Source organism: Urocitellus parryii, chromosome 7 (genome assembly GCF_045843805.1).
Source record: "Urocitellus parryii isolate mUroPar1 chromosome 7, mUroPar1.hap1, whole genome shotgun sequence".
In the NCBI taxonomy this organism is placed as follows: Eukaryota; Metazoa; Chordata; class Mammalia; order Rodentia; family Sciuridae; genus Urocitellus; species Urocitellus parryii.
The window spans coordinates 36,026,161-36,038,311 of record NC_135537.1 but is presented as its reverse complement, the minus strand read 5'-3'; the positions used below and the strand labels follow the sequence as shown (position 1 = coordinate 36,038,311).

General features: G+C 44.1%; 1 protein-coding gene across 1 annotated transcript in view; it reads right to left on the bottom strand.

Moving 5' to 3' along the window:
- Window positions 1–12,151, bottom strand: part of Snx31 (sorting nexin 31) — a 65,990-nt gene that overhangs the window by 33,171 nt on the left and 20,668 nt on the right. Inside the window, exons 5-8 of the mRNA XM_026384796.2 lie at window positions 9,799–9,909; window positions 7,591–7,681; window positions 6,617–6,704; window positions 3,179–3,248 (exon numbers count right to left, since the gene is read on the bottom strand). Coding sequence (XP_026240581.2) covers window positions 3,179–3,248; window positions 6,617–6,704; window positions 7,591–7,681; window positions 9,799–9,909 — 360 coding nt within the window. The remainder of the gene's footprint in view (window positions 1–3,178; window positions 3,249–6,616; window positions 6,705–7,590; window positions 7,682–9,798; window positions 9,910–12,151) is intronic.

Here is a 12,151-nt window from a genome sequence, read left to right as displayed (position 1 = left end):
CCTTAGGGCCACTGTGCAAGGTAGGTGCTATTATGAAATACCCCCAAATAAGTAACTGATCATACATTTAAACAAATAATAGGTTATTCCCTCGTTCAAAATTATATAGAACATTTTTAAAGTGGGGAAAATTGATACATGAAAAGAAGAATATCAAGTTACAAAATAAGAGTATAATAATAGACCCTAATTTTTTATAAAACAACAAAATAAATATATATCAAAACAATCTCGTAAGAGCATTACAAATCAAGGAAGTGGATGTGCATGTAAACTAAATATATATGAAATAAACACATCAAAAAAAGTTAAGTGTTGGGAGTACATAGCTCATTTAAGGTCTTGGGTAACATTAACTTTTGTTGTACAGTTTCCTAGATTTGTAAAACTTTTAAAAGAGGAAAAAAAAATTTTTTTGCATGCTAAAAAATTAAAATTGAATGTGTCACTGGGCCCCATTTGCTCAGTTTTGTGTCACCACCATCCACAAATGTTTTCAAACTCCAAAGCCCTAGTGGGTTTCTCAGTTGTCTCCTAATCCAAGGTGGGTTCCAGCAGAACAACTCCGGGATCAAAGGCAGAAGGTGCCTAGAAGACATCTGCCCTCTGAGGAAGCTCATCAGGATTGCTCTGAAGCCAGGTGAAAAATGGAAGCCATTGGGTTGGGATTGGGGTTCAGGGGCAGAGCGCTCGTCTAGCATGTGTGAGGCACTGGGTTCGATCCTCAGCACCACATAAATATAAAAAATAAAGATATTGTGTCCACCTATAAGTAAAAAATAAATATATATATTTTTAAATGGAAGCCATAAAACCCGATGGCTGCAGCCTGCCTGTGCTGCAGGGACCTTCTGGAACACTTCCCAGCTCCCTTTCCCTTGTACCAGCCTGGCCCCAGGAGCTCTGGTATGAGGTGCACCTCCTCAGCCAAGTAGCTACTTCTGTGTCTCCTGATCAAAAAGCATTTGCCATTGTTCCTCAGTCTGTCAACCCTTCAAGGGAAGAACTGGTGTTTTTCACCTCAGTGCATCTGCCCAGGGTCCTGTATACAGCAAACACTCAACAGTTGCTCACCACTTACCAGGACTTTCTTTATGCCTTAGCCTAAACATAAGTCTGTGTGTTATGTCCTGGCTAGGTATGCCTTATCTCCAAAAGGAAAATGAAAAGCTGAATAGATTTTTTTTTTTTTTGCATTTCTGTTTATATTAAAGAGAAGAAAAATAACATTTGTTGACAGTCTACTTTAGCTAGGTTTTCTCATTGACTTTTTCCTAACTATTCTATGGGACAGGAATGATTATCACCATTTTATAGATGAATAAAATGAGATCCAGAGAGGGTATGATGTTCAAGATGACCCAGTCAATAAGTGGCAGGAGTTAGGTTAAACCCTGGCCTGACCACAACACCAAAGCCTTGTACACCCAAGATGCTGAATTCTTACAGGGTAGGCAGCTCCCTCCCCAAGGCTTTCTCTTTGTCACTAAATGTCCTCAAAAGTGAACCTGCATACTGTACCAGATTGGAGCCAGAACGATCATTTTCATGAATTCGATATGATGTTAGAGCCCCTAAGGACAGTGAACACAGGGTACAATGTCCGAGAGGAGGCATAGCTGATTAATGTAGATAAACAGCAACCACAGCAGGAAGTGTTGGCTGAAGACTTATTCAGCATCGGGATTACCCAGGATTCTCAAGCACTGAGATTTAAGTGTCCTTTAATGTAAGCAGGACAACTGGTTTTGTTTGGCTATCTTTCAAAAGAGATGGCCCTGATGATGGGTTCACAAGTCATCACTCAAATGCATCATGTACAGGACCTCACTCCCAGATGGTCAGACCATAGGGGAGTCAGGTCCAGACAAATGTCTCTACTTAGTCACATGGGGCCTGAACACTGGCTAATAGGGACTCATGCAGAACCTAATTTTAACAGTCAAGCAAAATCACAAAAGTGGTGGTTTTTAAGAGCTTCAATCACACACACTCTGCAGAAGGTACATGGTGAGAAATAGAGAGAACATGTGTGTCCATGGCTACTCCACTCTGGCTGGGTGAAATCGGTACAGGAGGACTGGGAACGTATGTGCCTGCATGTGGCCTCACAGTGCTGGGGGACGAGGGATCAGCCCACACCCCCCTCGTCAAGTCACCACACTGACAAGAGGCTAGCCCCTTTGAGGGAAGGGGCACACCTTTTTCTAACTTCTTTTACTGTTTCTTTGGTCTTTTCTTTTTTGGGTGCTGGGGATCAAACCCAGAGCCTCACACATGCTGGGCAAGCACCCTGGCCTGGTGTCCGGGAACACCTGGGAACAGCCAGCAAAGCAGTAGAGAATTGAGGAGGGGGTCCCCAGGGCGCATCAGAGGCAGGATCTGCTACCATTTCCCTGCCTGGCAGAACCTTTGCCACACAAGACAGGGGAAGGGAAAGGAGACTGAACTCTAAATTTACTTTTTGCGGGGTTAGGGGGTGAAGGACCAACTACATATTTTGCAGGGCTTACAGAGCACAAAAGAAAACGCAAAGGCCCTTGTTCAAAAGTAATTAAGAATTTAAAAATGGCAACAGCAGAGCATCAGACAAGCCCAAGAGGGCCTTCTGAGCACTGGACACATATGACTGCACAGGGTATGTTCTCATAAAGCCAGCCCTAGAGCAGGTGTGCCCTCTCCTGGATCAGGGAACAGCAGGTTATGTAGAGTGAGATTTAGGGACCATGTGTGGCCTTACATTTGCAGGGTTTTCCTTTCTAGTCTCAGCTAATTAGCCTAGGTGACAGGGTCACCAGCAAATTCACAGAGTGACTATTAAAATAAAGATCGAAATAGTATTTCCCTCTTCTAAACTGCTCTACTTTTTAAATTTTAAAATTGTAATAAATATATGCAGCATAACATTTATCACCATTCATAAGTGTTCAGTGACACTGTATACATTCACAATATCGTGTAACCGTTACCACTATCTATACTGAAATTATTTTCACTATCTTCCAACAAAAATTCTATACCTGTAAAATAGTAACTTTCCCTTCTCTTTTCCCCCAGTCCCTAGTCACCTCTATTGTAGTTGACTCTGCCTATTCTAGGTATGGAGATAAAAATCCTTAACTATTATATATTTTTTAATGATTCTAAACCAAGTGGCTTAAATGCACAGGATTCTCACCTGCATGTACAGCAGATCTACGGCTGCTCTGCAGTCCATCAGCACAGAGTCAAGGGCTGGATCCATGTACCTACGTAATTTAGGAGCATCACATGAATTCATATGACAGGCTAATGGCACACCTGGGAGGAAGTGCATTTGAAAGCAGTGGCCCCTTCTATCACAAAGCCACCCCCTCTGCCCCCTGCATTTGCCTAGCCTTCACTGTCTCCCTCCAGCCCTTCTGTTTCCATTTTTTTTTTTTTTTTGTAATGCTATGAGTCTTACCTGATGAGCTCTGAGAGTAAAAATGCAAAAAATAAAATAGTAAAGCTTTGGGGAAATGGTCTGCACTCCTGGTCCCACTCAGCCTCACTCTTGGCCTCCCAGTCCTGGATTCCCTTTCCCCACCCCTCAACACCTGGCATGGTCACCTGCCCCACATCTACCACCATTGCCTACCTGGCCACCCTCACTACTCACTTGAGCTGCTTAGGGAAGCTCCTTCCCAGGCTTTCTGCCTCACTCTCAAGCTCCACAGTCCAACACAAGTGGCTGTTGTCTGACAGTCCGAGTTGTAGGAGTTGGGTCATTTATTCTGTTTACTTCTGAGGTCCTTTATGGGGCTACCCTTATCATTCCCATACCCAGCTCTACATTCCAAGTGAGCTTCTCTGCTCTCCTCTTACCCTGACAGAGCATGCTTCAGGGCCCTCCTGCCCTGACTTATCTCCCTTTTTCTGCAAGCTTCCCCAGGGGCCCTGCTCCCCAACACTGTGTTAGCAACCCATCTTCTGTGTTTGTCAGCATGGAGCTTATCCTGACCACTGCTCTGATCAAGTTTTCTTGACAAGAGATGTCAAGACCCCAATCTCTGTTGAGAGGTGCCCCTCCGGGTCTTGGCAGAATAAGTGGCAAATAGCATTTCTGTCTATCAGATCCAGAATCACCAGAATAGACTGAAATTCAGGGCTGTGTATGCACAGCAGCATGCTAAGAATGGGCGGAAACAGGAAGGGCGTGCCCTTCCTGATCTACTGATCTACAGTCAACCGGAAGGCAGAGGCAAGCAGTCACTGTTCCGGGAAGCACAGTGTGACTAGATTGGCAGGGCTGACAGACTCAGAAAGGGATGAAAATAGAGATTGAGGGTCAACTTCATTTTGGGGGTGGGGAGGAGCAATTGAAGCATTCCTGCTGACATTGCATTTAGCTATTTACCATATCCCAGAGGACCCCGTGGAGCACAGAATAGTGTCTGTCACACAAGAAAGATGGAGGACCCCAAACCCATCCTAAGATGGGGCTCTTGGAGGCAGTGGGGAGTACAGAGCAGGCACCATCTGGTCTGGAAGAAACCATATCATCACTGGAAGAAGAGGCTTCATCTACTGGAATCACGCAGCTCTTAGAACTGGCCTCCCTACCTCCACCTGGTAAAACCTCCACTGGAAAGAAGGGGAGGCTCTGCCAGGCTCTCCCCAGGAGATCTCTCTGCTGAGGATCTGGAGACCTGATCCTCAGCTCCAGGAACAGAAGCAGACTCCCTTCTTTCTGGTTCCACAGTCAGATGATCTGCCTAGCCCCGCTGCTGGCTTGTGATGGGCAGGTGTTTTATCTTGCATTTACCATCTAGAATTTATTTTTTAAATGAAGACATAGGCAAAACCTGATTTCTAATTTAAGCCTCCAGGTTAGGGACAGAATCCTCCTCTTTCCTGTGATCTCAAGTGAAAAAGCTAAGCCCCAAAGACTTTTATGATTGCTATGATCATCAATATCATCAATATTACAATAAAAAATATGACCAAAACTTTTGGAGCATATATAATTACTCTACAAGAATCCTAAGAGGGCCAGGTGTGGTGGCACACACCTGTAATCCCAGTGGTTCAGGAGGCTGAGGCAGGAGGATTATGAGTTCAAAGGCAGCCTCATCAACTTAGCGAGGTGCTAAGCAACTCAGTGAGACTCTGTCTCTAAATAAAATACAAAATAGGGATCGGGGGGACAGGAGGATTAAATGAACTCTAGATAGGGCAAAGGGGAAAAGGAGAGGGAGGAGAAAGGAGGGGCACAGGAGTAGGAAAGATGGTGGAATGCAATGGTCATCATTACCCTAAGTACATGTATGAAGACACGAAGGATATGACTCTACCTTTTGTATAATCATAGATATGAAAAATTGTGCTCTATATGTGTAATATGAATTGTAATACATTCTGTTGTCATATGCAACAAATTAAAATTTTAAAAAATGGAATGGGGATGTGGCTCAGTGGTTGAGTGCCTCTGAGTTCATACCCAATACCAAAAAAAAAAAAAAGAAAAGAAAAGAAAAATAAAAAATCCTAGGAAGAAAACACTATTATTCCCATATTACAGATAAAGAAACTGAGGATTAGGGGCTTAAGTAACTTGGCTAAGGTTATGAAGCTGAGAGCTGGGACTTAGGTACAGGAACTCTGATTCAGGAACCACCATGCTTAGCCACTTTGTAGTAAGCAGCTTACAAACAGTTATTCTCTAACTCTTAGATGGACTCAAGTCCTTACCTACTTCTCAGGGTTTTTTGATGATTTCTCAGAATACTTCTGAGCAATTAACTTCTATCCTTGCTGGGGATATCCTAAAATTCAAAACCATAAACTGGAGCTCTAGTAAGGCATCACAAGGTCAAGTTAACTACTATCCCCAGATTTTGAAATGCCTTTCTTTAAGGCTTCTGCACTCAGGTTGCAGAATAACGGGGCTGGGAGAAAGCAAACTTAAGTAGCAAAGGTAATAAACTCTAGAGGCTACAGATGATAGGATTGCAGATGAGTAAGTGTCCTGCTTCTCATTGTCACTGTCTGATGTTCTCCAGAAGATCCTTGTCTCTGGGTAATAATAGGATTTTCTGCAGAGGAACACTTGCATTCTATTGATCTAGAAACATGAGTAGCCCTGGTACATACAACCCTGGCATAGCCTTTATGAATGCAAGCTGAATTCTTAAGAGTTCAAATTCACTGCAAATTGGTTGAGTTCACTTTTGCCTCCAGGGAATACTACAGTGCAATAATAGATGAATCAGACTTGCTGGGTAATTATCAACAAATCCTTCGATTAATACAGTCAGGAATCCATTCCAGAGCAAACCCATGACATCTTGCTCCCACCTACTCTGCCCCTACTGCTGTCTCTCAAGGCTTCCTTTCTTGTTTGCCTTTCAGCAGAACGGAAGCCACAGTCCTCATTACAATATCCCGAGGATTCCCTTGAGACTGGTGAAAGTCATCCTCCACATCTTCTTTAGGACAAATATTGCAGTTCATGTCACCCTCTCTCTTCCTCATGACTTTCCTTTTAATTTCCCCAAGTTCCTGGTCTCTCTCCTAAGATGGGGCTGTGGGCAGGCCATGGTGAGACACTGACATGTTCTGATCCACAAGGGTTTCTGTCACCATAACAACTTACCACTTTCTGAGTCCAACCTTACAGTTTTCCACCTCAGCATTGCAAAGACAAACGTAAGGGAGTTCAAAGTCTGCCAACTTCTTTACAACTAGAGACGGGGAAAGAAAGGCAGGCTGGTCAAAACAGCACACAGAGGTGACACACAGAAGCTTTCAAATGAAAAAAGGAAACATTATTTTTTTGGGGAAAAATCACACTAAGAATATTCTCTTGTATGAGGATATAATTTTTTACCTTTCTGAAGTTCATCAAAAAATAAATACTATTTGATCTGCATCAAATCCCAGGTCCTTGGGTAGGATATTTACACTGTGATACAGATGGAGAAATAGATTCAGAGATGCCCAGGGCCATGGCTGGCCTTAGCTCCTAGGGCCCAGCCTCCTACATCCCTTGGCTTCCACCACCCACTGCTTCTTGAGAAAACACATAAACTAAGACTAATACCATTTCATATCTTTAAAAGCCTTGTAATATGTAGAATGAACCAGAATGGAAAGCAATAGCCATAGAAATCAGACTATTATCTCTCATTAGAACTTTTTTTAAGGAATCTAAAAGTTATTATATCATCCACATATTCCCTAACAAGGAGATGTCATACTGTATGAGATGTCCTGAAATCTGGGGTCTAGCACTCACAAGGAGGATGAGGCATGGCCCATGGCCAGAAGCCAGGACAGGCCCAGGGGTGAATGGAAGAGGACATTAGATTGGAATTGGCAGGCACAGAAAAGAATAGGTACCAGAATGACCTGAGGTCTTGCTCTTAACAATTTCTATTTCTCTGGGGCTACTCATCCCAGCTCACTCTGAACAAGAACACAATCTCTTATTCCTCATATTTTTGATCCAGAGCTGAGAACAGTGGTCCCAACACCACAACCCCTTCACTATGACTCTTGCATCTCCTGGGGTGAATCTCTGTTCACACCTACCCTCTCCATCCCCAGGCTGCCCATATTTCTTCTTACCAGAAAGCTTGCCCTCCTTGCAAAACCGAATGAGAAAGAGGCCAAAGTAGTCCACAAGTTCTTGACGCAGTCCAAACTTGTGCGACACCACCTTTAACCAGAGACAAGCAAAAGGAAGAACATCAGGGAGCCATCCACACATCCTAAATGTGATGTGAAGGACTGGAGTGACCTATACACGTTGGTTACAAGTGCTTTAGTGAGACAGTAGACATAGAAATCTTTCTGGAATCTAAAAATGACACATGCTCATTTTAGAAAAGTTAAGTGAAGAAAATAAAAGCTAGTCCCACCACAGTGCTCAGTGACTGGCTTCTGTCAAGGATGGTTGTCACTTATTGGGTGTGGACACCACATGTCCTGCCTCATTTTGGTGCCTATTGTCCCCTGGAGGGCGGCAACCATTCTCTATAAACATCTGTCTTCCGAAATATCTGCCCCTTTAAGACTGGGCTCCTTTCCTTGAACTCCCAATCTTTTTTCTTTTTTAATTCCCATTTATGGGGAATCATACAATGGTATGATACATATATACATTGTGTAAGGTTCAAATCGGGGTAAGTAACTCTTTTTTCTCAAACCTTTATATATTTTTTTCAAGGCAAAAGCATTTGAAATCCTTTCTTCCAGCTATTTCAATACAGTACATTATTATTATTTATAGTCACCTTGCCATCCAATAGAGTACCTAATTTTTTCCTCCCATCCAACTGTACGCTGGTACCTAGGCACCTTGGTTTTCACTTGCTAGGTCCCCTCTGCAGCCCTGGAGGATCCGCCTCCTCCGCCCTGCACACTCGGAGGCTCTAAGCTCTGCTCCAGTTCTCCAGGTGGCAGTAGGATAAATGCCAGCCTCAAAGGGGTATTTTTACTGTCAGAGGTTTGTAAATTACCTCTTGAGACAGTCTGACTAGGTGCCTGGTGTGGGTGTGTGTTCTTGGCTTGGCTGTAATAAATAGCATGGGAGCGCTCTCACCCATGCTGCTCAATGCGCATGCGCTTTCCTCCACCCTTTGTGTATCACAGGTTGAACTCAGGGTGCTTAACTAACACTGAGCAATTTCCCCAGAATTAAAAAAAAATACTTTGTTTACACAGTGTCTCTTTAAGTTGCTTAGAGCCTCTCTAAGTTGTTGAAGCTGGTTTTGAACTAGTGATCCTCCTGCCTCTGCCTCCTGAGCCACTGGGATTACAGGCATGAGCCACCACTCGCAATTCCCCTTCCTTTTTCTCTCACTTTTCTCCCTTACAAAATATCCCAGACTGATGACTGATGAAGGGCTCCCCCATATGCATGGGTGAATGTGTGTGTGTGGTAGGAAATAGTGTCACAGGCTTCTTTTTCCTACAGTAAATCTGGCCCATGTCCTTTTGTGATCCACTTAGCAAAAGCCACAAGAAGAACACAAAAGCTTTCTAGAATTGCTAGCATTTGGATCTGGAATGCTGGGTCCCTCCATCCCCGCCCGACCGCCCCAAGGCCCCTGTACTAAAGGCTTAGGTGGTAGACCTTTAAGAAATGGGACTGGAAGGCCATGGAGACATGCCTTTAAAGGGGATTGTGAGACCCTGATGTCTGTCTCTCTCCCCACCCACCTCTCCCCTGGCAATGAGGTGAGGGGCGTCTTGCTCTGCCACACACTTCTGCCAGCACATGCTGCCTCACCATAGGCACAGTGCAATTTGCTGACCAATCATGGACTGGAACCTCCAAAACTGTGAGCCTGGTTGTCCTATATTGGGTGTGGACATGTGTCTTGCCTCATGTCGGGGAGGAGGGACCTTCAAGAAATCCCCTGTCACCCTCCACCAGGACCTGTCACCACCATCCTAAGTATGGCCTGTTCCAGGCTCAGCTGGCACCACCCCTCTGTCTGTTCCCAACCCTGGTGCAACCCACAAAAAATCATTTAGCATATTTCCAGGTCATATCCTAGCTAAGTTCCAAAGAGGGGACAGCAGCCTTAGGAATTCCCTCAGAGCTCTTAGGAAAATTGACACCCACAGAGCGGCCCCGAAGGATTGGCTAATACTGAGTTTCCTTGGTCAGTTTTCCAGGAAATCATAGCAACTCCTGTAGGTAAGTCATCCACAGCATAAAAGACCAGGCAGAAAACTTCTGGAAGTTAATCATGTACCAGTCCCCTGCTTTTAAAGTAGAATTATCCCTAGATTCAGCTCTGGAGCTGGAGTTTAAACAAAACTTACTTCTAGAATTCTTTCAGCCATATCTGATGTTAGAATTTCCACTTTAATACTCCTTCCATTGGGCAGAAATATATCCAGAGCAGCTTTCTCCGTAGCAACATCAAACGTGTTCTGTAAGTGACAGGAAAACAGAGTCAGCCTCCACACTCCCTGCAGGAGGGAGTGACCAGGGGCAGCTTTACCTGCTGCTCTTTAGGTAGACAGTTCCAATGAGAGAGAGCCCACTGAAGAGATTTTGGGTGGGAGTTCTTCTGGGGGACAAAATGGGGGTGATAAGGGGTGTGGAAAGGGGCCAAGACAGAGCAATAACACAAAGCTTGAAAATTTTTCAACAACAGAGCATCCATTCTGGAAGATAATTTTTTTAAATAAAATCATCCTCAGTGATCTCAGAGTTAACTCTCACCATTTTTAATATTAAGCATCCCTAAAAGTCTATATCTCATATTTTTTTCTGACATTAGCGTGTGTGGCCTTTCCTCATAGCAGCTAATTCTCTAGTTCTTGGATGCCAAACGAGTGTCCAACAACTTAATTCAGTTCTAATATGACTTAGCAGGTAAATGAGCAGATCCCACAAAGTAAAGGTTCAGTTCTACAAAACTGCCCTGCTTCAGACCAGCTGCAAATGGGGCGTTAAGTCTACTCACATTTCTTCCCAGGTGACTACAAATTCAGGATCCTATGACTCCCTCTCAGCCTTTATAATTTTCTAGAATGACTCAAGGATTTCAGGAAAACAGTCTACCATTACCAGCTCATTTTAAAGAATACAACTCAGGAACAGCCAAACAAGACATGCAGAGCACAAGGGTCGTGGCACTTCCAGGTCTTCACCAGTCTGAAGCTCTCCAAACCCCACCATTTATAGGGTTCATAGAGGTTCCATCACTCATGCCATGTGACTGTGTGCAAACCTGGGCAAGTAACTCCCCCACTCCATACTGCATTCCTTCAGCCCTAAAATAAGAATAATTTAGTGCCCATCTTAGAGGGTTGTGGTGAGGATTCATGGAGGCAATGCAGAAACAATCTGGAACATGCAGTCTACACAGAGGAAAGCAGCCCCTGGGGTAGGAAGCAAGAAGAGGGAGCTGACCAAATTTCAAATTTCCATGATTTTTTAATCAGATGAATACATTTCCTTTTTTTGATTTGTATCCCTATTTAACGGTAGTTTAAAAAGGACTGATGAAAATGGAAGCCATTGAGCTCTACCTTATCTACTAAGTATTTGTTGGTTGAATGTCCTTGACTTTTCAATACTTCATTTGCTTAAAGTGAGGGAGATATAAAAGGACCAGGGCAAGATGGCAAGTGAAGCAGTCAGGGGCAGGGGCAGAACAGAGGAGCATGGAGAGGGTCTTCCGATGAGGTCAACTGACAGAAGTGCTTGTGGACGCAAGCTGGGGACCCAATCAGACAGACACTTCTGTTCTCATGCTCCTAAGCAGGAGAACCAATAGAAAACCTAAAATAGACATATGGACACAGGGGTGGAGGGCACCAATCAATAACAGTGAAGAGAGCATGGTCAGGGGAGGAGATAAGGAAAGAAGGAAACTCCAGAGACCATAGAAAGTACAGGCCAAAACTCCCCACTGGACTCCCAGCTCCAAGGCCCCCTTTCTTTGGAGAAGTCTGTTACTGTCACTTTTCCAAAAAACCTGCTGCTTGCTCCCTATCTCTGTGTCCTGCTCTTCAATTCTTGGCTGAGCAGAGACAATGAATCCAGCATCCCTAGATGGTAACAAAAACTTGATTAGATTGTAAACTCCTTCAGAGCAGGATCATGTGGACAGAGTACTTGTGCTAATATCAACACACACTTGAATCTTGGTACCATATTCTCAAAATAATCCAAATGAGAGATAAAAAGAAGTAGAATCGTGGCACCTAAACTGGAACATCTGGAAATGAATTGTTTCTGTGCATAACCTCCTTCTCGAGCCCAACAGAATGTGCTTACCCTGCAGGTATTTGAGAAAAGAACACCAAGGTTAAGTCTCTCCAATGTTCTCTTTCAGCACCACCACACTGGTGTTGATTGGCAGAACCTCTTCTCAGTGGATAACTGCTACATTGAAGGATGTGATGGGTTAAAGGGGCACCCAGATCTTTGCCTTGGTCAGATGAGTAAATTGGTGGACAACTGCCCTTCCCTTTCCTTCCCCCTGCTCCCTAGCACATCCCAGGGGTGGCTTCACCCAATGGCATCTGACTCACATTCTAGTCCAACCTTCTCCAATTTCCCCAAGACTCCAGCCACACTTACCTCCTTCCTGTCCCCCCTTAACCTCACTTCCCATAAGTCACAGAGAAAACATCAAGATGTGAACTTAATCTACTTCTG